Source organism: Anthonomus grandis, chromosome 18, assembly GCF_022605725.1.
Source record: "Anthonomus grandis grandis chromosome 18, icAntGran1.3, whole genome shotgun sequence".
NCBI classification, from domain to species: Eukaryota; Metazoa; Arthropoda; class Insecta; order Coleoptera; family Curculionidae; genus Anthonomus; species Anthonomus grandis.
Window position 1 is genome coordinate 8,562,431 of NC_065563.1, and position 23,220 is coordinate 8,585,650.

At 33.1% G+C, this 23,220-nt stretch overlaps 1 protein-coding gene across 2 annotated transcripts in view; it reads right to left on the reverse strand.

The window, feature by feature from the left end:
• The window catches only part of LOC126746865 (uncharacterized), a 203,162-nt gene extending 186,988 nt beyond the window's left edge, over nt 1-16,174 (reverse strand). Inside the window, exons 1-6 of one of the 2 annotated variants that reach the window (XM_050455255.1) lie at nt 15,987-16,173; nt 3,287-3,529; nt 2,858-3,234; nt 2,637-2,760; nt 2,341-2,586; nt 2,052-2,287 (exon numbers count right to left, since the gene is read on the reverse strand). In XM_050455255.1, coding sequence (XP_050311212.1) covers nt 2,052-2,287; nt 2,341-2,586; nt 2,637-2,760; nt 2,858-3,234; nt 3,287-3,529; nt 15,987-16,013 — 1,253 coding nt within the window. In that variant the 5' untranslated portion in view covers nt 16,014-16,173. Of the gene's footprint in view, nt 1-2,051; nt 2,288-2,340; nt 2,587-2,636; nt 2,761-2,857; nt 3,235-3,286; nt 3,530-15,986 lie in introns of both variants that reach the window. The other variant, XM_050455256.1, reaches the window with a different exon arrangement.
• Between the last annotated feature and the right edge of the window lie 7,046 nt (nt 16,175-23,220).

The following is a 23,220-nucleotide window of genomic DNA, read 5'->3' on the forward strand; positions in this document are numbered from 1 at the left end:
CATTTTTGGTTAAACGTTTTTGTAATTGGAGCCATTTAATAAAAAAAAACAATTATTATTTAAATGTGTTTGTTTTCTATCAATTTTTAGCATCATTGTCAGGTTTGTTACATCAGTGTCAGGTTCGTCACTATTTAGAAAAACACATAAAATATGGTATTGCTTTTTATAGAAAAATAGAAACTAAAACAAAATAAATTACCCATCGGCTTCTTGCAATAATTAATGTTTTAAAAAGAATTCTTAACCTGGGTCTAAGGCTAATTTTCTGACTTTTAAGAAATAGTGACGAACCTGACAAAGTTCAGTAAGCAGAATCACTCAAAAATGGGTAAAATAAAAAAAAATTTGCACTGCTTTTGCCAAATTGTGTTATAAAACATGATTAGAAAATGATTTATTTGTTTTTTTGCATAATATTAAATATTTTGTAATGAACGATTTTCACTATTGGTTTGACGACTTTAAATGAGAATGACCCCTAAATTCATTTAAAATTCAGCGGTGTGTTCGAAAAAAAACGCTTAAACCCGTCGATTTTTATTTCAAGTTGCGCATTTTTGTACGTGAAGTTTGTATATTGGGTTGCTCAAAAATAAATTACGACCATCAACTTCATTTTTTCAAATGAAAGCACCTTTTTTATTTCATTTTTGAATTTCGCGTCGAATTCTACGTATGTTTCATGCCTCATGTCCTATACCTAAAGTCAACAGTCAGTTATCGAAAAAAAGACGATTCATGTAACAAATAAAAAAAGAACAAAAATTAAGTTAAATGTTCAAAATGGTTGCCATTCACGGCTTGACAATATCCAAGGAGATCAATAAAGTCTCGTTGCACATTTTCAATAATTTCCGGAGTTATAGCGCGCACTTCTCTGCGAATTCCCTCTTTCAAGTCGTATAGATTATTTGGCCTATTAACAAATACCTTCGACTTGAAGTATCCCCACAAAAAAAAGTCCATTGGTGTTAGGTCAGGCGATCTAGCAGGCCATTCGATGGGTCCTCTCCTTCGTATCCACCAATTGGGAAAGGTTTCATCCAAAAATGTACGCACAGTGGCAGCTTAGTCAAGATAGACCAATGGATTTTTATCGAAGTACAAATAAGAGTTTTATGCCGTGTATGGCAGTTCTTATTTAAAAGTGATATAGTATTTTATTGTGTTATATTTGTTTATTTAAATGCAATTAATCATTAAAATGTATGATATTATAAAGATTCTTTGTAATACCATACATTTTATTGATCAATTGGAATATCATAATACACTTTTTTTATTTTTAGACTTAGAGATGTAGAAATACATTTGGAGGAAGATATTAATTTAATAACATTAATATCACCACCATATAAAAAGTAAGTTTTTTTTGTATAATAAGTTCATATATTATTATTTAAAAAATTAACACATTTTAAATTTTGGTAATACTATATTTGTATGTACATTATTCTAGGGTGAAATCAAAACGATATCCTGGGGACCTAAGTACTGATGATTCCACCGTTTCAATATGTAGAAACTATGTATATATTGTACAAATTATGCAGCAACATTATTTTCTTTAATATTTAATCCCTAAATTATTAGTTTCCTATTAAGCCCTAATTATAAGACCTTGAAGAAGGGACTTAGATAATGTTAGTCGTACTGTAGAGAGTATAAAATTTCTAGGACTTAATTTGTCATTTATTCTTAAGGGTGACTCCTATGTTGAACAGCTCTCCAAGAAACTAAGAACCTCCTTATTTTTCCTCTATATTTTATTAAAATATTTTTTAACTCTTAAAACATCAAAAGTTGTTCGAATCAGGACTTCGTGCGGGCCAAGGTCTTTGACTTCCACGTCCTATTCAGTTGAAATTAGCATTAAGATATTCTCTCACGGGTCTAGCAACATGCGCAGGAGCGCCATCTTGCATAAAAATCATATCTCGGCGCAGATTTAAAGGCAACTATGAAAAAGCCGAAGCGCATTTGCCGTATTTTGTGTTTAACGATATCACGAATACGAATTATTCCTTCCCTACTTCCCAAAAACTTACCTTTTCTTAGCCAAACAATCGACGGCCCTCTTCCACGCTGCATCTTTCCTAAACGAAGCGGTGGTTGTATACATCGAAAGTTTAGACTTGCTCCCCTTTAGTCTTTTCGTAAGCTGCTTACCAGCAACACATTTCGACTGTTCGGACTTACTCGCTTCAAGTTTCTTATCACTTTTGGGCAAGGTAAGCATCTCATCCACTTTTTGAATAACTAATTCAGCATTGATTTTATATGACTAAAAGCAATTTAGTAAGTAAGCATTTAAACAGTATTATGATGCTTACTTACATCAACGAATTCCACTAAATAGCTGTCTTCTTGGTCCTTTAGCTGCATCCTATGTATGTCACATATGCCGAGAATATGATTCATAAGAATTTTCAGTTGGGTGAAAGTACAATCTCCGTGGGAGGATGGTAAGTAGTGCTGGTAAGCCTGTAACGCTGTCTGGATAATTTGATAAGCTGAGAGGAGCTTTTGGTTTACAATTAACGGGTTTAGTTGAGTTAGGGTGGGCGAATTGAAGTCTTGAAGCTGAAATTTTTTAGTTCCAAAGATGGTTCCATGGGGTTTATGTGGCTTACCTGACGTCCCAAGGGGTACAAGTAGTTTCTGGAAAATCTATTGGAAAACTCTTTGGCTCTAACTACTCTTTTGGCCTCCTCCTCCTCACCATCGGGAGGTTCTATTCCTTGGGCCATAATGCTTCTAAAATGTAAAAAAAAATCTTTAGGATGATTTTGGGGATTAAACGTGTTTGTTGATCAAAGATTTAGTTTGTTTAGCCCTTTAAATTGTTACCTACTTTATTTCTGTGATATTCTGCAAACTCTTCGTCACCACCACTTTCACTTTCCTCTCGAAAACCGAAATAGGAATGCCTTTAGGAGCAAAACTTTGCTGAGAAGACAATCTGCTTGCATTACTCTTCTTCTCTGCGGCGCTGTTTGGTTTATTGGAAGTTTTCTCCAATGGTTTCTTAGGGGCCAGACTATGGCACCTGGAATCAGTAAAATCCCCATAAACTGAGTCCAAGGAGCAACTACCGAGGCTAGTAGAGCTCCTGTCGCTTCTGTGGGGCATACAGTCACCCGTTCCAGTGAAGTCACTTAGATGCGAAGGATTTCCGTCGATTATCGACAGTTTTTCATGCAGGAGACGATGGTAGTTGGCCGCCCTTAGCTGAAATAATGAAAATTGAATAGTTGAGGCCCTAAGGTTTATGAGAACATACTTTAGTTTCCCTAAAACTTCCCGAGGGTTTCGGATAGACAAGGGTGGTGGTGCTGGCGGAAAAAGTGGTTGTTACTCTGGGGGTACATGATGCAGAGGCAGGGGTATCGGAATCTGAGTGCAACAAGTTCGGGTGAGCCTTAAAACGACTATTTTGACTGGTTCTGTGGCACGAAAGACGTTCGAATTGTTTCTGTTTTTGTTCCAGTTTTTTGATAAAGTTCACGTCCTTGGTTAGGTGCCTCTAAAATGGTCGTTTTGTTTAAGTATAGTAACGTAATTCAGGAACACACTTCAAAAATTTATGCTAGGACCGCACTTTTTATTGACAACATCAAAACTTTAACCTGACTCGCGGTAATTGTTAGTGATGGAAAAAATCGCATTATTTCGATAATCAGATTATTAAGTTATGAATGATTTCAATAATGGGATTATAATAATTCAAATTAAAAATCACTCGTGTATATGTATTGCAACATCGCAAATTATAGAACAGACACTTTTTATCAGCTGATCAATTCGTGACAAATTGATCACTATTGCTGTTTCTTGAAAAAGTATATTTTAATATTTTTAATTTAAAATTATTAATAAACTGTGAGATAAGAATATTACTGTAAATAGTAAATGATGTTTACGATGAAATCCGAAACTAAAAAAAAAATTAGTAGTTTGGGATTATTTTAACAAACTCGATGCAAAACAAGCCGTGCAATATATATGCAAGATAATTTTAAAATATTTGGATGGAACGACTAATTTGAAACTAAATCAATTAAGAATACATCCAAGAGTATCGCTAGAAGTTGCTACACCCGAATAACAACAAATAGACACATCAAAAGGATAAATAGTAAATCAGTCCACTTAAAGTATTAACCCAAGTAGGACCTTCCAACACGGCAGTAGAGCCAGATGATGCCTTGATACGTCCTTTCACCTTCTCGCAAACTATCTTTAAAACTTTTTGGTTGAAATGAATCAAATGAGCTATCAGAAAGTAAAATTTCAAAAATTAATATCAAGTTAATTAAAATTATTGTGTTGCTTTAACGACGGATATCTATACCTCGGACAGCAACAAAGCCTACGTAACTGTCACTTGCCATGTTATTTATGAAGATAAATGTGAAACGCGTGTTTTAGCTACCAAGGAATTGTGTGGATCCCATACTAGCAAAAATAATGCTGTAGAATTAAAAGACGTTTTGAACAAGTGGGATATAGAAAATTGTAACTATACAGGGTGTTTTAGAACTATGGGATCAAACTTCTGGGGGTTGTTCAGTGCAACAGAAGAATCCATTTGAGTATAGGAACCCATGTCCGGAAATGCGTCACTACATCACTACGACCCTAAGACGCATTAAAATTTATAAAAAACATGAATTACCTAAATAGGATCTGCTGCATTTATTTTTATCTTTTGTACATGATACCATAACAACAATTATTTAAAATCAACGCTTATTAATGTCAATTCTCAATGTCATATTCAAAAATTTTATAGCTTACAATTTTTAAACATTTATTGCTAATGGAAAACTTTACCAATCAAGAATTGGCGGATATGCATTTGGCATACGGAGCAACAAACTGCAATGCACGAGCAGCATCGCGGTTGTATCATGAACGTTATCCCGAACGACAGCATCCTGGATACATAAAGTTTATTGCGGTTCATCGGCGGCTCGCTGAGACAAGCATGTTTAAGACCAAGATGCATAATACTGGTGTTGCTCGAACCGTAAGAACGGTGGAATTTGAAGAAGAGGTGCTTCAGCGAGTTCCCAATGAACCATCAAATAGCACACGTGACGTCGCTAAGAATATGAGTACGAGTAACGCTTCTATCTGGCGGGTACTACACGAGCAACAACTCCATCCTTACCACTTCCAGAAAGTTCAAGGTATGACTGCAGCCGATTATCATCCTAGAGTTCAATTTTGTCGATGGCTTCTGGGTCACATCATTGCACAACCAAATTTTTTACGATTTGTTTTGTGGACCGATTCACAAGAGACGGTATTTTTAATAGTAGGAATAGCCATGTTTGGTACGAAGAAAATCCTTATGCAATTTTTCCAAGAAAACACAGATGATTATTTAATTGGGCCATACCTTCTACTGGAACTGTTCCACTAAACGTTAGACAGCAAATGTCGTTTCAGCATGATGGAGCGCCGGCTCACTTTGCTGTACAAGTACGCGAGTATTTGGCTCAGCGGTTTGGGCCAACACCACCGAAATAAAGATAAATCTTTATGGCATTTCCCGATAGTTTACCTATTAAGCTATTTCAGATATAAGTATTTTGAAAATTTGCAATATTATTTACATCGTAGAAATTATCAATTATAGATTTACAAACAGCAAGAAATCTCTTTATCTCAGATGGATTTCCATAAAATAATGGTATGCAATTTAAATATTCTGGCTTAAATTGTGCCATTTTAGAATTAAAATTATTCTTTTCTAAATTTGGGTTTTGAAATTACCGATTGAGTTTCTTTAATTTTACTCAAATTTGCTTTTAATAAATAAATATCTATGTAGGAATTTATCGATGTCTAGGGTTATGATAATAAAAGTTTCTGGTATCAATAAATAAGGTTTAATAATAAAGTCAAAAGTTATACGGATTTTACAAACAGCAGCACAAACAATCTAACAAAGATTCGACACAGCGGTAACACAGCCAAACCAACATGAACAACGGATGATTATTTGAAATAAACATCTAAGAAAGAATACTTCTGTACTCACGTCTTGAGTAACCTCTTAAATTTATTCGTCTTATATCTTAAATAAATCATAACACCAAAACCCCGTCTAGATTATGATGTCAAGACAGATAAAAGCACTCCCGATAATAAATCAAGCGTCTCTTGATTTTCCGTCTTTTCGGGAAAAACTTTTATTATATAAACGTCGTTTCGTCGTTATCGTCGTAATATTTTTTAACGTCCCGCCGCGCAACTTTCGCTACTCAAATCTAAACAGAGACCAAAAACCCCCGATTTTGTTCTTACATCAACATTTCGGCTTCGAACTCGAATACCTGGAACTACCGCAAAGAAAGCCGTTTCTTAAAAACGCTTCGATTTCCATGTTATTGCCTTTGGCGGCTTGCCGCGACGATTATTATAAGAAATGCTTTGCCGTTTGTTTTTATTTGTTACTTTGGGCGGTCTCGTTTGTAAATAATATAAGAGATATTTATTGCATTAAGAAGATAAGGTATGATAAAAAAAATATGTACAAAATTAAAGATTCCCACATCTATATCTAGTTTTAAATTTTCTGTTTCTTCTGGTTAAATTAGAACTTAACTTCAACATTTCTTCATTTGAAGTGGAGCTAGCGCAGGCTGAAGGTTCAATATTCAGTTTATTCAAGGAATTAGTTAGTTGTTCATTACTAGACATTTTAAAAATCAATAATATTAATACAAGTTGCATCCAGTACCAAAATCTGACTCCTCACGAAACTGGTCAATTCTGTACCAATTTTCAAGATGTAATTGTCCCGGCTCGTAGGAACTGCACACTTAACGATAGTCTTAGCACTCCGGTTAATCCGAAAATACTCTCGACTGTTTTTTTGGAATTGCCAATTAATCGACAAAACGAAAAATTCAATCGATATATTGAGTTTTTGACAAATCCTACCGACTGCGCCAATTAAAAATTAAATATATAAAATAATAATGTACAATACGTAAGTTTCTCTTCAATAGCTAAGCTCTAGCTGACTGCTAAAAGGCACAAACAAAAGTTATAATATAAAATAAATGCTAACTTAAGCTAAAGATAACAATATACTTAAACAGTAAAAATAACTATACAAAGGGATATATGGATATATAACTCATGCTTACTTAGAACATTAAAAGGCTAGAATTAGCAAACAACAACATTGTTTAAGTTCAACATGTGCACAGAAGCAAGGGGTGTATTTTGTTTGCAAACATATTCATCGATTCTCTGTTATCAAGTTTACACGCATTTTCGAAAGAGGAAATTTTCAGCTATACCGGGTGGTGCGTCGCTGAGCGGAACATACCCATGGAACATTACCCATGTAAATTTTAAGAGGGTCAACTATTCAGGCTTCCCTGTACGCTATACTCACGCGTCAAACGTCAGCGTCGTCAACTTCATTACCGTTATTAATTATATTTTTTGTTGGCAATACTGAAAATGTTCACAGTGACCAACATCAAAAGGACACAACCACTATTAAAATGGCGGCCATCAGGCAGTGGTCATATGCATTAGTAGTCCAGGTATATTTATTAAGTTCGTGGCAACAGGCCTTTACTGCCTAATTAAGCTTTTAATATCATGCAAGCGAAAAAGTATAATAATGTTAACGGCTATTTCTATCCTTTTAGAAGAAAGCAACGAGCAAAGTGCAAAAAGTGCTAAAATACACACAGGTATGTACAAGACGGTCAAAAGAGAGAAATTGAACAAAAATAAGAGTAAAAATCGATTTTGGAGAACACTTTGCCTTATAAGCTTATGCACGTAATCACCAATTCTCTACCACTCTAATCAAAAATCAGAAATCAATACTTTTTTTCACTCCAACAATCGAAACAAGTTCGCACATAAAAGTCTAGTATTTCTTTTTTTGTCATTATTTTTTGACATTTACTAAAATTACACTTAAACGAAACTGACATTGATACATGAGACGCGACAAGAATGACATAAGCAATTCTAATATTGACACTTTGTAATTCGGACCTTGGTCTACAAACGCATGAATCATAATTTACCCTATTTTAAACGTTACATACAAACGATCCTTTTAAGGTCGGGGCACACATATCCGTACCGAGACCGCACCGTGCCCGCAGCGTAGCTCGGCCGTGTCTCGGTGCATTATCTCCCAAAACACACATCTCCGACACACGGCCGCAACCCGCATCGCATTGGACGGTCACGACACACTTCAAAGTATTCAGTTTGTAAAGATAATTACTAATTTGTGATTACTAAATTGATATTAATAATTTGTTCATATTTGCCAGTTTTTTAGATGTTGCATCTTTTTCGCTAAAATATAGTAAATAAAATCTAGATCGTATCAAATTCATGTTTTTTTATTAGTTATTTGGTTTCTTCGCCGTAAAAAAAATATTTTCTAAGACGAAAATCTCAAACAACTAATGTATAATCTAGTGGTAAAAATATTGGTAATTAAACTTTGTAACCTTTTCTTATGTAAATTTAAAAACTAAATAAAAACCTAGTATATTGAGTAATTGGAATTTGCGTATACAACTATCGTTACGAGTTATTTAAGTAAAAAACAAATTAAAATTTTTGAATAAAAATTTTAACTTGAAGAAGTTTTATTTCGAAAAATTAATTAATATTTTTTTATGCATATAGAAGTACCAACCTTAGTTAATTTTAGTACTAAATAGTACTATATTTCATTGTCTCCGGAATTACGTATATGTTCCAAATTTCATCAAAATCGGACAACTAGAAGTTGGTCAAATTTGAGTTTTAAGATTTGCACCGAACATACATAGTTAGTTACATATGTACATACATACATACATACACACATTGCAAGTTAAATAAAAGCTTTTCAAAAAACTGCATGTCTTCTATCCTAAATATGAATTAGAACATTTTCTAGGTCATTTTTTTTACACCTGATCTTACACACCACTTCAAATATCAACCTCAATCTTCGTTTGGTTTTTGTAAAATGGGCTGTAATGCATTTTAGAAAAAAGAATCAATTTCACGGTGTATAAAATAATTACAACTGGAACAAACTATAATAGCCGCTTACTAAAACAAATTCGCTCATCTAGACAACATGATAGAAACTTCCTTACTTCCTCTATTAACCTTTCAATTTCCATTTTGAATATCTACATTTTATTGCTCGTTCGAGACCGTTGAAAATTAAACAAAACTATTCCCACTCATCACGGATGCGGTGCGTGCTACATGCTCGGGCACGGTGCGCTGATGTTAAGACTTCGCCATATGATTACTATAGTGTTGTTGACAACCGAGACACGGCCGAGCTGCGCTGCGGGCACGGTGCGTCCTCGGTACGGATATGTGTGCCCCGACCTTTATGCGTCATATTTGAATTGTTGGGCGCCAAAATGAATGAGTCCGAATATTTGTTTTCTGCATTAAAGATTTTCGTGTGGCGGGCACGGAGAAATCTTGACGTGCAACGTCACTAATGTTTAAAGAGATATTTATGAGTGACGAACTAGCTCGAAATAGAACGAGAAATAATTACACGCCCGTGTATACTTCTGGACCTGACATGACAGTTTTTCGTGCTCTTTTGAACATCTAGTTATTAGAAAAATGCCGAAATTGATTAATTTTTGATTGGATTTTAACAATTGAATATTCAAAGAAGTGTTAAAAGGACCATTCAGGCTCCTCTATTAAGAGCCTAGGTGCATGCCAACTAAATACCACACGCAATACATAATTATTGTTTTTGTTTTGTTAGAAATAAAAGCGCATATCAAATGGACCCGATGACAAATTGATTACGTGCAATTTTTTTGCTCGCTGCATGTTTTGGACCACGGATACGTTAAACGAACTATTTTAGACTTTTGCTATAAATTATGGCAATAATTTACATGAAATGCGTGCATTTAAAACGAAACTACTTAGTGACAGATCTGATATTGATAGGTTACAACTGAAATTGATTGATTTTGAGTTTTGATTTTGATATACGTGACATCTATCAGTTGTGCAATAAGGAAAGAAATTATCACCGGAAGATCTGAAGAAACAGAGATAAATATGACCTGTAGACAGCACAATCATCGACCAATTTTCAAGTGTATAAGCCCCAAAAATGTATGGAGATTTCTGATTGTATATTGAGAGCAATCAAGTCTTTGCAAATATTTTGAAATAGGTATTTAATCAAATTAATTAAAGATTTTAAATATAAACTTACCAAATATACAATTTTATCTTCTTTTTACAAAAATTTAAAAAAAGTGCTGAAACAGGTGTCTAATCAAATGAATGAAATTTCTAATTCTACTACAAATTTTAAATTGTTTTTATCTGCATTAGGATCTGAAAATGATTTGAAAGAGGTCAGTTTCCCATGTAATATTAGTTAAAGACCAACTGGATAAAAATCAATTGCTATAAATATAAACTGGATTATCATAGCCAAAAAGAAAACATAGGTAAAACAATTCTATTCACTCAACTACATTTGAATTCCACTGGGTCATTCTCGGCGAGAGGGGAAGTGTCAAAGTGGAGTCAAGAAACGAGACAAACCCAGGCTCCGATTCTAATTGATGTTTCGAGTCGAAATAAATATGACGACGTCGAAATGCGACTTTGCAAGCCTTTCGGATTTCGGCTGAACTATGAATATGACGTCATTGAATCTCGACTAATCGAAATTATTTCAACTTAAAGAAAGTGGTTGAAATTTTCATCTCGAGTCAAAATTATGGAATGGAATTAGTCAGATGTCTATTATGATTGATTGTGTTTTTTGGGTTAAAGTGATTTTTTTCCAAAACTTTCATCCCCTAAAGTCGAAGTACATAAGGTACTGTTGGGTAATAAGGCCGGGCAGGTAATAAAGCCAAAGTTATCCCAACGGATACCTTAATATTCTGTGGTCCTAGTGGCACCATCTAGGTGTAGACAGATCTAACACAAAACAGTTGGCGCTTTGCGAGCTAGTATACATTCCTCCATTTACCTACATGCACGTGTTTAAAAATTTGGAAGTGTTTTCGTGCCCGTGTTGTAAAAAATACCTGCAAAAGGTGAGTAACATTTTTTGGTAGTTTGATTAGAGTATTGTTTGCATTATATTTTCCAAATTGTGTTGGTATATAGATTAACTTAACATAGTTGTTTCGTTTTATTTTTTTTTTTTTGTTACATCTAACCTCAAAAAGAAAATGGATGCCAGACTTGTAACAAGGCCGCGGCCTTATTACCTGCCTTACCATTAAATTTGTTTGCAGATAATAAAGCCGGCTACAAAATAATGCGTAATTTTTTGTAAATTTATTTTAATTGTTTACGCTGGCAAAAGTCTTAAAAAAATAATCCCATTACTTATATATTTTTTACTTACTTATATATTTTTTTAAAGAAATTTCCCACCTTATCTTAATGCAATGAGCTCCCGGCCTTATTGCCTGCCGAAATGGTTACCTTTAAGTTTCTAGCCAGGTAATAAGGCCTATTACAAGATGGTCTAAAAGTTGTTTTTCCATGTAGGATTCCTGCGGAAGTCTTAGAAAATAGTTTTTTATACCAACGTGTCAGCAACAGTTACAGCGCGGAGCAGTTTTCTAGCTTAGGTAAGTATTATAGCTGTAGCTATAATGTTCCGGCCATATTATCTGTCTCCTACATACGCAGTAGAAAATACTTTTTTATTTTTCAGTTATGGGGAAAAAAAAATCGAGGAATACGAGCAAATTGGACCGAAGAAATGATGGAAGAGGCTCTTCAGCTATTAAGGAGTGGTCGGTCTCAAGAATGGGTGGAACAGCAATCTGGGATTCCGCGTCGTACCTTAAGGAATCACCTTAAATCCAGTTCCTCAAACAGGTCATTGGGAGCAAAACCAGTATTAAATATGGAACAGGAAACGGACTTAGAAAGGAAAATATTGAGATTTTCTAGCAGAGGCTTTCCGTTAACTTCGAAAGTTTTACGCCGAAGTGTTTTCAATTATTGTGAGAAAATGAGCGTTAAACATAAATTTAACCGGGAAAAAAAATTGGCGGGTTAAGAATGGTACCGTGCCTTTCTAAGACGTCATCCACAAATAGCTCAACGCAAAGCACAGCAATTAAATCCTGCCCGAGCTCAGAAATTGAATCATTTCATTGTAAATGATTATTTTGATAAATTGGATGCTCTGCTGTGTAGAACCGGATTAAAACATAGCCCCGAAAAAATTTACAACATGGATGAGAAGGGTTGCAGATTAACCCTTCATCACCAGCAGCTAGTACTAGCCCAAAAAGGTGCCAAAAGAGTGCACTTAGTGGCGCCTGAACATGCGGAAAACGTCACAGTAGTCGCTTGTGCAAATGCCCTAGGCCATGTCATACCACCTATGATTTTATTCAAAGGGCAACGTGGAAAACCTTGCTATTCTGATGGTTTACCAGCAGGCTCAGCTGTACACATGATCGCAAAGGGCAGCATGACGACTGAGATATTTATCAAATGGCTGGAGCACTTCTCACAATTTATGTCTTCCCCTCCAACAATTTTAATTTTTGATGGAGCGTCAAGTCACCTAGATGAGTCCATTGCTGAAAAGGCAGAAACTTTAGGAATTGAGCTTTTATGCCTACCCAGTAATACGACTCACGAGCTCCAGCCAATGGACAAATCCGTTTTCCGGTCTTTTGAATCCCACTGGGATCAACAGCTTCTTGAATATTGGAGTCAACATTCTGATAGAAGGTTGAGTAAAGAGAGATTTTCTGATGTATTCACGCCAGTCTGGGGAAAGTGCATGACTATTAATAACATCTGCAATGGTTTTAGATCAACTGGTATCTACCCATTCAGTAGAAACGCCATTCCTGAACATGCATTCGCCCCAAGTCTTCCAACTCATCGTGGTCAAAATATTGCAGCTGAAAATAGTGATGAAAGTGCCATAGTAAGGGAAGAACTTTGAGATTCGGAAGATGATATTCCATTAGCAACATTATTTAAGACAACTAAGGATAATTCAACAGTACATTCCAGTACCAGCCCTGCAGATCAGTCTCAGTCTCAATCAACTCAGTCAGAAGATTTTGCTGAAAAAGGAGAAACTTCACATCAAAACTCTTTCTCTGAAGTTTTAGTTACACCTGATATGGCACCAATAAAAACCTCCAATCGAAGAAAGGCTTTGAATTATCGTGCTCAAGAGGTCAAAAGGCACATATTTAAGGATCATAGTTCTGGTAAAAAGGTTACCAATATCTCAAAAAAGGGTTCTGTTGTGAAGAGGAAGTCCGCCAATACGCCAACTACGAGCCTTTCAGCTGTATGGATGTGTTCTGTTTGCCTGCTTGACTTTGTAGCCGATATGAGAGCATGTTCATCTTGTGGTACTTGGGTTCACGAAAAATGTGTTGGACTAACAGTTGAAGATAAAGAAGCATTTATTTGCCCTGAATGCATGCCCTGAGGAAATTTTAAAAATCGGCCTTATTACCTGCTACAAATTTTACTCCGTGGCCATATTACCTGCCTATGCTGGTAATAAGGCCAAAAGAGTTGTTTTTATTTTTTTGCATTATGAATGTTTAAAAATTCTTGTTTTCATTTTTTAGTTATGTTTTTTAAAAGAATACATGTTGATTTATCTTTTGTATCTTACTTTGTAATAAAAATATTTTTTATTTGGTTATAACAAAAATATTTTTCTTAACCCGGCCTTATTACCCAACAGTACCTTACTTGTAATGGATATTACTTACTAAACTTAAAAGTTACTTTTGTGGTTAGACATAAGTATATTTTATAGACCGTATCCGGGATTTTAGTTTTGGATTCGTTTCTTGTGTTTTTAACAAATAACGTATTATTTTATATATTAATATTTCCTATCCAACAGTGTCTTACAGGTACTTAGTTACAAATAATGGCATTACTTTATTTACTTGTTTTGGGGGAATTAGACGTTCAAGAGAATAGACGTGCACAACGACTTATATTTAAAAAAATGCTGCTACCGATACACAAAACCCATTGTCATTAAGCAATATTCAATTTAAATTACATCTTGGTTTCACAAGCTTTATCAAGAAATAAATGTAGAATAAGGATGTACATAATGTTGACATTTACACTCGCTAAACTACAATCAGAAATCAGATAATTTATATAGAATAAATGCTTGTAGTAATAAAATCTTTTACATGCTTTTGGTTTAGTGGAATTTTTTAAATTAGTGTTGCCTCTAGAAAAATAAACAAAATTTTATTAATGTATCCTATATTTATGGCTTAAATCGTCATTACAAAAAAAATTGATCGATTCTCAATAGTCTTTGATGATACTAGTAAAAAAAATTCTATAGACTATGAAATATAGTAAAATAAATCTTACATCGTCAATTTGCAATCCTAAATTATGAACTTTTCAAAAAATGCGAAAATCGCATTGAAAATATTCCGAATATGCGCCACAAATGAAAAAGTGTAGCCAACATTATCTGAATATCCCTTTTTCGGTTTATTTAACATATTTAGGTTTATAATAACACCGTTAATATTTTTTTAGTAGGGTTGTTTTATTAAATCTAGTAATCAATTTTATTGTAAATCAAATACTGTATAGTGCAAGGAATAATATTCAATTATAAATCGGTGAGTGTATAAACAAGCTGTTTTTTAAAGACGTGCTAATATTTAAGAGGGTGATTCCTGGACCCATTTTAAGAAAAAAAGTTCATATGATCATATGTCCTAAACGTCCTCACTTTTGAGGTACAGGGTGTTAAAGTTTTAAAAAAAAATAAGTTTTTTAATAATAACCTAAACAAAATTATAGATTACCATAAATTTCTCCAGGGTGAAGTACCATTATGCAAAGCAAAATAATAGACGAAGGGTCCTGTTTACTTCACAATCTTTATTTCAAGAATCCCGATGCGTTTCGGTTGTTGAACCATTGTCAAGTAAAAACTATGTAAGTAGAATATAAAAGAATAAAAACTTAAATGATATTATCACAAAATGTCCATAAGAAGGTTAAAAAACGGCACACACATTTATATGTATGTATTTTATGCACACGTTTTTTCTTGAAACAAAAATTATTTTAAAATCCTCAATTACTTTTTAGCAAGTTTGATCTCTCGGTTTTTTTCGTCCAATGCATAGTTTTCGCTTAAAAAGGTAAAAACAATTTTACTTTCCTAAAAATTTGATGCGGTGTGAAAATGTTCGTCGATTGCAACTTGCAAGTGAATTAAAGCATCAGATTTATTACAAGAAGTATGAAAAGAAGAAGAAGAATGACTTTATACTAAAATTATATTAAAAAATACTGATGTTTTTAACGCGTTTAAAAAAGTAAATGAGAGTAAAAAAGTGCCGTAACGCGTCTTTACTTAACGCAAATAAAGTCGCGGAATCGCCTATGCATGTTTCTTGTTGCACGTTGCTGTTTCATAGGAACTTTTTTCTTAAAATAGTCCAGGAACCACCTCCTTAAATTTTAGCACGTCTTTAAGGAACACCCTGTATATACTTAGTAAAGAATAAAAAAAAGCGAGAGTCTTGGACATTTGAAAACTGCCCCTAAGTAACGTCACAAATACCATAGATCCGGTGACAGATGTCAAGCAGAAATTAGTTATTTTAAATAATTAAGGGCAAACGGGCGCGTTTTTGGCCTAATTAAGCCCTTTTTTGATAAATTTCTTGCAAGCAGACCGATGTAATAATTGTAAAGGCTATTTGTATCTTTTTTCCATCAAATTGTAGTTTGATAGTGTTTGTTTGGTGTGTAGGATTAGGGCGCGCGTGAGTCATTACAAGATAACATTGGTAATAATTATTTTTAAAAGGGCTGTTTCATTATATCTAGCAATCAATTTTTAAATAAATTAAATATTATATACTGCAAGGGATACCTACATGCAATAATTATAAATGGGTGATTGTACTTACGTGTTTTAGGGCGTAAATGTCGGTCATTTCTTCAAACGTTTCCCGCAAAAAAACCGTAAAAACGTCACGATAAAACACAAAATTAAAACGTAAATTGTAAAAACTTCAGTAAACTTGACGCATATAAAAAATCCGGTTATTTGCATGGAAGCGGAAATGTGCACGGGGGCATTCCTAAATAAAAATGTTTTGTTTGTTTGTATGGTGCTCCCGTTTCCACGGGGACGACTATAGTATGGGGGCAAATTTCCACTAATAGGGTATCAAAATGTTTCAATAATCTTATTTTAAGGAGGTTATCTACCAATTAAAATTTAAAATGTTCAGTCAAAATTACATTAAAATATATAGGATCAAATAAATATACTGTATAAGATAAAACAAGGACATTTTAAAGAAGAATTTTTTATTGGTAAGTTGTTTGGAGAGGGTGGAAGGTTTAAGGGTAGTGTTGATGGAAAACGTTTTTATTGCATAAAATAATTGCCTTTAAAGAAAAAAATTAATTAATTAAACTCTCTCAGGTTACAGAAAATTAACTATAATTTATATTATTCTTTATTTCTAATCACTTATACACAGCATGGAAAGCTTTGTATAGCTTTTGTCAAATCTATCTTTTTGAATGATATTTTTTTGAATTTCCTTAGTAAATTACGAAGTTTTTCCTCTAAAGAATGCTCAATTATTTTCTGCAAAAAAATGGCTGCTTTCTTCGTTAATATCTAATCTAACACAGTTAAGTTATAACATAGCAATTAGTTAATAACACAGTTTCTTTATGATTGATATGATTATATTGTATGTATATTAATAAATATTTAATACAAAAACAGTGCTAATAAATTGGATTTTATAGAGGAAAAAAGGTGATTTTTCAAAAGAATTTCTTACTGGACAAATGTTTGGGGTGGGTGGTGGGGTACGGATTGTTTTGATAAAAAAAAATGTTTTTACAGAAAATATATATTCAATATTTAATTTTTTAACACTGTTTATTTAAATTTGTTATAATTTTATATATAAACATTTAGTTTAAAAACAACGTTATTAGATTGGATAATATGGACGAGAAAAAGTGATTTTTCAAAAGAATTTAATCAAATATTTGAGGTGTATAGTAATCGAGTTTCAAACTAGATATGTATATAAATCCCTTGTAATTTTTTTTTAAATGCCGACATTTTCTCCCTTTTGTAAGCAGAATGGTATAAGGATATTCTATAGTTTAATACACATATTTAACGATAATAATATATTATCTGTTGCTTGAGATATTTGTATAAGAGTCCGTAAATTTCGACCCGGGGCCGGTTTTTCTCTCGCCGGCCCTGCTTTTGACAGTTTGGAATTTTAAGTTAAAAAATAAAATAAATAAATAATGTCTTTATTAAGAATAATAACACTATTACATTATTAAATCTTAAAGGGCGAATTCTAGCTTGTTTAGTCACTAAATCGCTACTCCCTTAAATTATACATCAGGCATTTATTAAATGTCTATAAAAAAAAATAAATACTAATACGTCCTCCTATACATATAATTATTACTACAATCCACTAAAAGTTGAACAATGAATTTCATAAAGTGCAATGTAAAACTGTAGGCCTAGTTCAACTGGAAAAAACTAACTATACATTTTAATGAAACAACAACACATTTTTTATATTTTTTCGGAAAATTGAGATTAGAAATATGAAAATAATTATAAAAATTTTTAAATAATAACACAGCTATGACCGAAAAACTTCCCTATATATTCCAATAATGCAGTCATATGTTGTGGCATAATTAACTTGTTTCTAACTCTCAAAGAGCGCTGATCGGTCTCATCCCTATATATTAATTAAGGCAAGTTTGTGTCTAAAATTTTATAAATAAACATTAAAAGAAGATACTTCAACAAACAAATTCTCGACATTCAGCCAATTCAACTGTTGTATCTTTGATGAAATGTGGTCAAATTTCTTGAGTCCATAAATAAATCGACAGCAGTGATTTTTGCATCCTTTGAAGCCTCATTTTTTCAACCTGAGTAACACATCTCCTATGTTTCATATATGTTTCACATTATTTTTTACGCATTTGAAAGTTCAAAATATAATTGTTTGCTTATAAAACTATTAAACTTACATTATGTCCTTTTACACTCGTTGAAATATGATCCTCAAACCTAAGCTTTGTGTCATATACAATTCCCAAATTTTTAGCAGTTGTGTTCGAGTAGAAAAGCTGCTGATCCTCCATCTCAAGATATGAATGTATCCCTTGAGAAGCTCTGAAATGGGGCTTCATGTAAAGAGCAAGACCTTGGTTTTATCAGTATAATAAAATAAGTCACTGTTTATTTCAGTTTCTGTTTCATTATAATGTTTAGGATTAAGGGTGTACAAAACTTGTGTGTCATCGGCATAAGACTGTATTTTATCGAGTATCGACTTGTTTTTTTCATTCATATCAAAGATGTATAATAGAAATAACAGAGGTCCCAAAATGGATCCCTGTGGGACTTCTGATTTAACAGTGCCCATTGCCAATATTCCCACCTGTGTATGTACAACTTGCCTACTAAATAAATACGATTTAAAAAAAAACACTATCCGAAAATCGAAAATTTATTTTTTAATTTAGGACACATAAGATTATGATTAACACAATCGAACGCTTTTGAATAATCGTGTAAGATTAGCATAGTAGCATAATTCGTCGTCAATATCACGAAGTGGCGTAACTCGAAAAAACGCGAAATTGAGTTAGGCCCGTTTTTACATACCACATTACATGGCGCACAATATCACGAAGTGGCGTAACTCGATCCTTTCTACGTTCTGACTTACAGCATATTAACTGTCGGCGTATCTAGATTTATTATAAGGTACAATTTTACAAACAGACTTAACTTAAGTTACGCCTCTTTGTAAAATTTAGAATTCTCCATATTACTAGTCATTCTAAGGCGTATCTCAGTTAAGCCACTTTGTGAAATTGATTAAATGTCGGTGTCGACTTACACTATTCGGCGTATCTCAGAATTTTCTTGTCAATACTTGCATATTTTTGTTTTCCTAGGAGTGATCGAAATTTGGAATGGAATTTGACATCCCAACGTGAATTTATTGTTCGCCAAATTGAAGTTCTGGAAACGGCTACCAAAACAACAAGAAAGAGCAGTCTCGAAGACAAAAAAGTCACAAATATTTTTTGACATTGAATCACAAAAAATACTTGGTGTGTAAAACATTATTTTTGCATACGTTGGGGATATCCAAAAAAACAATGAGAACTTCGCTGACAAAGGTAACTTCAGGTGGGGTACTAGAAGGGGAAAGAAAAGGTGGTAGACAGGTAGTCAGGGTAATTGAACGTGATAATATCCTTCGAACTACAATTTTAAAACACATCCAAAGATTTCCCAAGGTAGAAGCTCACTATGTTCGTGCTAGTTCTCGCAGGGAATATCTCCACCCCGAATTAACGGTATCAAAGATGTTCAATATGCTTTTTGAAGAATTAAGTCCAAATGAAAAAAAACCTTCAATTGATTTGTATCGCAAGGTGTTTAGATCTTTAAATTTGTCTTTCCACCGGCCAAAAAAGGACCAGTGCTCGTTATGTTTGTCCTACAGAAAAGGAGATCCAGCTTTAAAAGAGAAGATAATGGATAAGTTCAATAGACATGTTGCAGAAAAGACTAAAGTAAGGGAACTTAAAAAGATCATTAAAGAGAAGGTGTTAGCTGGAGATAGCACTATAGGATGTGCAAGCTTTGATCTTCAGCAGGTAATTTACTTGCCACAGTCAAAAGAAAATGCTCTATTTTATAAACGACGTTTAGCAAACTATAACTTTACTTTTTACGATATCACTTCAAAGGAATGTCATTGTTTCATTTGGAGTGACCTAAGTCAACACCACCGAAATAAAGAATCTTTATTTCGGTGGTGTTGGCTAAGTAGCCAAAAAGGTGCGTCGGAAATCAGTTTATGTGTATATAATGCTCTACAAAAATACGACTCTAAAAAAACTATTAAAATTCAGTAGCCTTGTTTTCAGATGGATGCAGTGGGCAAAATAAAAATTCTGTCGTTGCTGCAACGCTTGTGTATGCAGTTGATAACTTTTCGAACATAGAAGAAGTTTCATTACGTTTCTTTAAATCATTTCATGGGCAGAATGAAGGAGATTCTGCCCATAACGCAATATCAGCTGCCATCTTGCGCGCAGGTGATCTTTTCATCCCGCCACAATTATATCCCGTCATCCATTTAGCACGCCATAAACACCCTTAGAGTGAGTCCTAAACCCAGCCCGTTATTATTACGTATGGTTTCTTTTATTATATCAATGTATTTAAATTAGATTTTTATTAACCTGAGTTTATAATGTTTTTTTATGTTATGTTTGTATTTAGATCTATAAATTACTTTTTCTCATTTATTTTTATAATAATATCTTTATTAAACATTTTGGTTTAGTTTCTTTAAGCACAATGTTTACTTATTTTGTCGCTTTTTATGTTTTCATATAAATTGATTAATAAAATAAAGTATATTTGTCATTTTAATTATGAGGTGTCTCTTTTATCTATGGTAACGTACCTAGATGTTCAGAGGCGTAACTCAAGTTTTGTCTTATCAAATTATATTTATCAATTTCACAAACTGGCGTATCTATTTTTTTGCTAAATAACTTAAAGTATAAAATCTTATATGCGTTTTGGTTATCATGAATAAATAGTACTTATACATATATAACTACTGTCCAAAACGAAACACCGTGGCTGTAATGAATTTGCGTTAGCATTGAAGCAAAGATCATGAAAAACTTTAAAAGCATCTCCTGAAAAATGACAAAAAGTTAGTTACGCCACTTCGTGATATTGATGACGAATTTTTATCCATGGCTGAAGTGCTTGTCGTACTAAAACCGGGACGAAAACCTAACTGAGTGGAAGGCAGCAAACCGGCACTATCAACAAAAGAAAACACTTGTCGCTGTGATGTTAAGCGTCACTTTCTCAAGAAGCTTACTCAAAACAGGCAAAAGACTCATAGGTCTTAATCTAATCGGTAATTCGAGATATTAAAGTTACTTTAGGTAAAGGAAAGATAAAAGCAGTCTTCCAAGTTGAGGGAAAACTATCTCTGCCTGAGTAGGTAACGAAAAGTCAAAAGCAGTCTATTTGACTCAAAAAAATGTATAAGACGCGGATCAGCTTCATTTTGTTTAAATATTAATAAAAAATAGTAATTTATCTTATCAGGATCTTGCAGCTCTACAGGGAGTTCCGGCCTTGACCCTGTCATGAGTTCAACTATCTTTAAACATTTCCATATAGTTATGGTATCACGATTAAAGACGTATTTCAGGTAAGCAGCTTTTTCTCGTCTTACGGATGCTAGCGCAAAGTTCCGAAGTTCTTTATTGCTATTCCAATTAGTTGTGCTTTTGTTTCGTTTAAATTTATTAAAAGCAATATCACGCTGTTTCAAAATAAGTTTCAAAGCATCCGTAAGCCAAGGAGCTCACGGTCTGTTGAGTCTTACAGTTCGTACAGGCGCGTGAAAATTAAAAATATTGATTAAGTTTTCAGTTAAAAAGGTAATTTTATCATTAATGTCCTGAATCTGATATATGTTGTTCTAATATACGTTTTGCATATCTGTATAAAAAATATCTGTGTCATTAAAAAATCATTAATTTATATTAGTATGCCTTAAGAACAATATTTAATTTTAAAGATTTGTTATATAGGTGTATGTAAAAAACTATATTATTTATAAAAAATGTGATATTTACTTCTATTGTTAATGTTACAATCTTCTCAAGAGGTAATGTCCGCCCAAAATATATACAGTTTATCTACAAAAAAGTTTTATTTTAAACAACTTTTAACGTTTAAAGCATGTCTTTTTGCTCTAATCTTGTTTATAGATTTTAAAAAAATTACAGGAAAACATGGCATGTTATTTATATTATGGATGCGCAATTCTTTTTATTAAGATTAAAAATTGTAAGTATTTTTGTACTGAATATTTCCTCCTATTGCTTCCTGCTTTTTAAGGGTTTCCTCGACCAAAGAATATCTGTTTTATTTTAATTTACTTACAAATGAATAAATAAATTTATACTTGGAAATTTAATTAAAAATGTTTTTTCCTAATATTCAAGTCCTCAAAGGTCATTTTATATAACCCAAAATAGTCTTTAAACGTCGTCCTATGTAAATATTTGACGTCCTTCAGAAGCCTTTTTCAATTCCGTTTAAGACGTTTTTTAACCTTTATTTATGACGTCCTTTTCGATGTGACATTTGTACGTCATTTTAAGGTGGTAAGGACCCCAATTAGCAATTTTTCGACACGACAACGTTGCAAATTGCGACACAACGTTGTATTGTTACGTTGTCTTAACCGTAGAGACAATCCCGTTTTACACCAATTTAAAAGAGATTTTTTGGTTGTCTCAACGTTATGCAGTGACTACCCGTTAACTTTCTAAACGCTTTTGCAACGTTTTTAGAGTTACTGGTTTTTGGACGGATGGACGCCATAACGACAGAAAAATTAATTACTTTTTTAACAATAAGCTAATAGATCAAGCAGCTACTCTAAAAATTAATCCATCTTTTAAACAGTCCTTATTAATATTTGTTTTGTAGGTAGTTTAATATAGTGAATTATACGGGTAAAATACCCGTTTTGAAAGATGTACAAGCATTTAATTTATAAATGGAACATAGTTTACTGTGAAAAGATGTTAATTTAGCCCTAAATAACACGTTTTTCAAACTTTAATAAACAAAAATTTTAGCTTCTACAAAAAAAATCATAAGTTCTTCAAAAAATATAAACTCCAAAAGAATGGAAGGACATTTTAAAGTAGTCCACATGTAAAATTTAATACAAACTTTTCCGCTGCTATCTTCCGCTACTTCCATTGGTTCTACATAATCCATAGCAACTTCAGGTATGCTAGTTGTAGGCATTTTTGCATCCATTGCAAGTCTTTTTTTTGCGTCTGTAGTAAGTTGCAAAACATTTAAAGTCTTTATATCTCTTCATTTTTTAAAGCAAAACGAAAATAATAAATCCCAATTATTCCAAGCAAAAAATGAATTATAAAAATATAGATTAAGTAGGTTATGTTGAATTGAATATTTTGTCTTTCTCTTATTCTCTCTACCTTTGTTTTTCATCTTCTTCCTTAAACTCTTCAAAACATGTCAAAAAG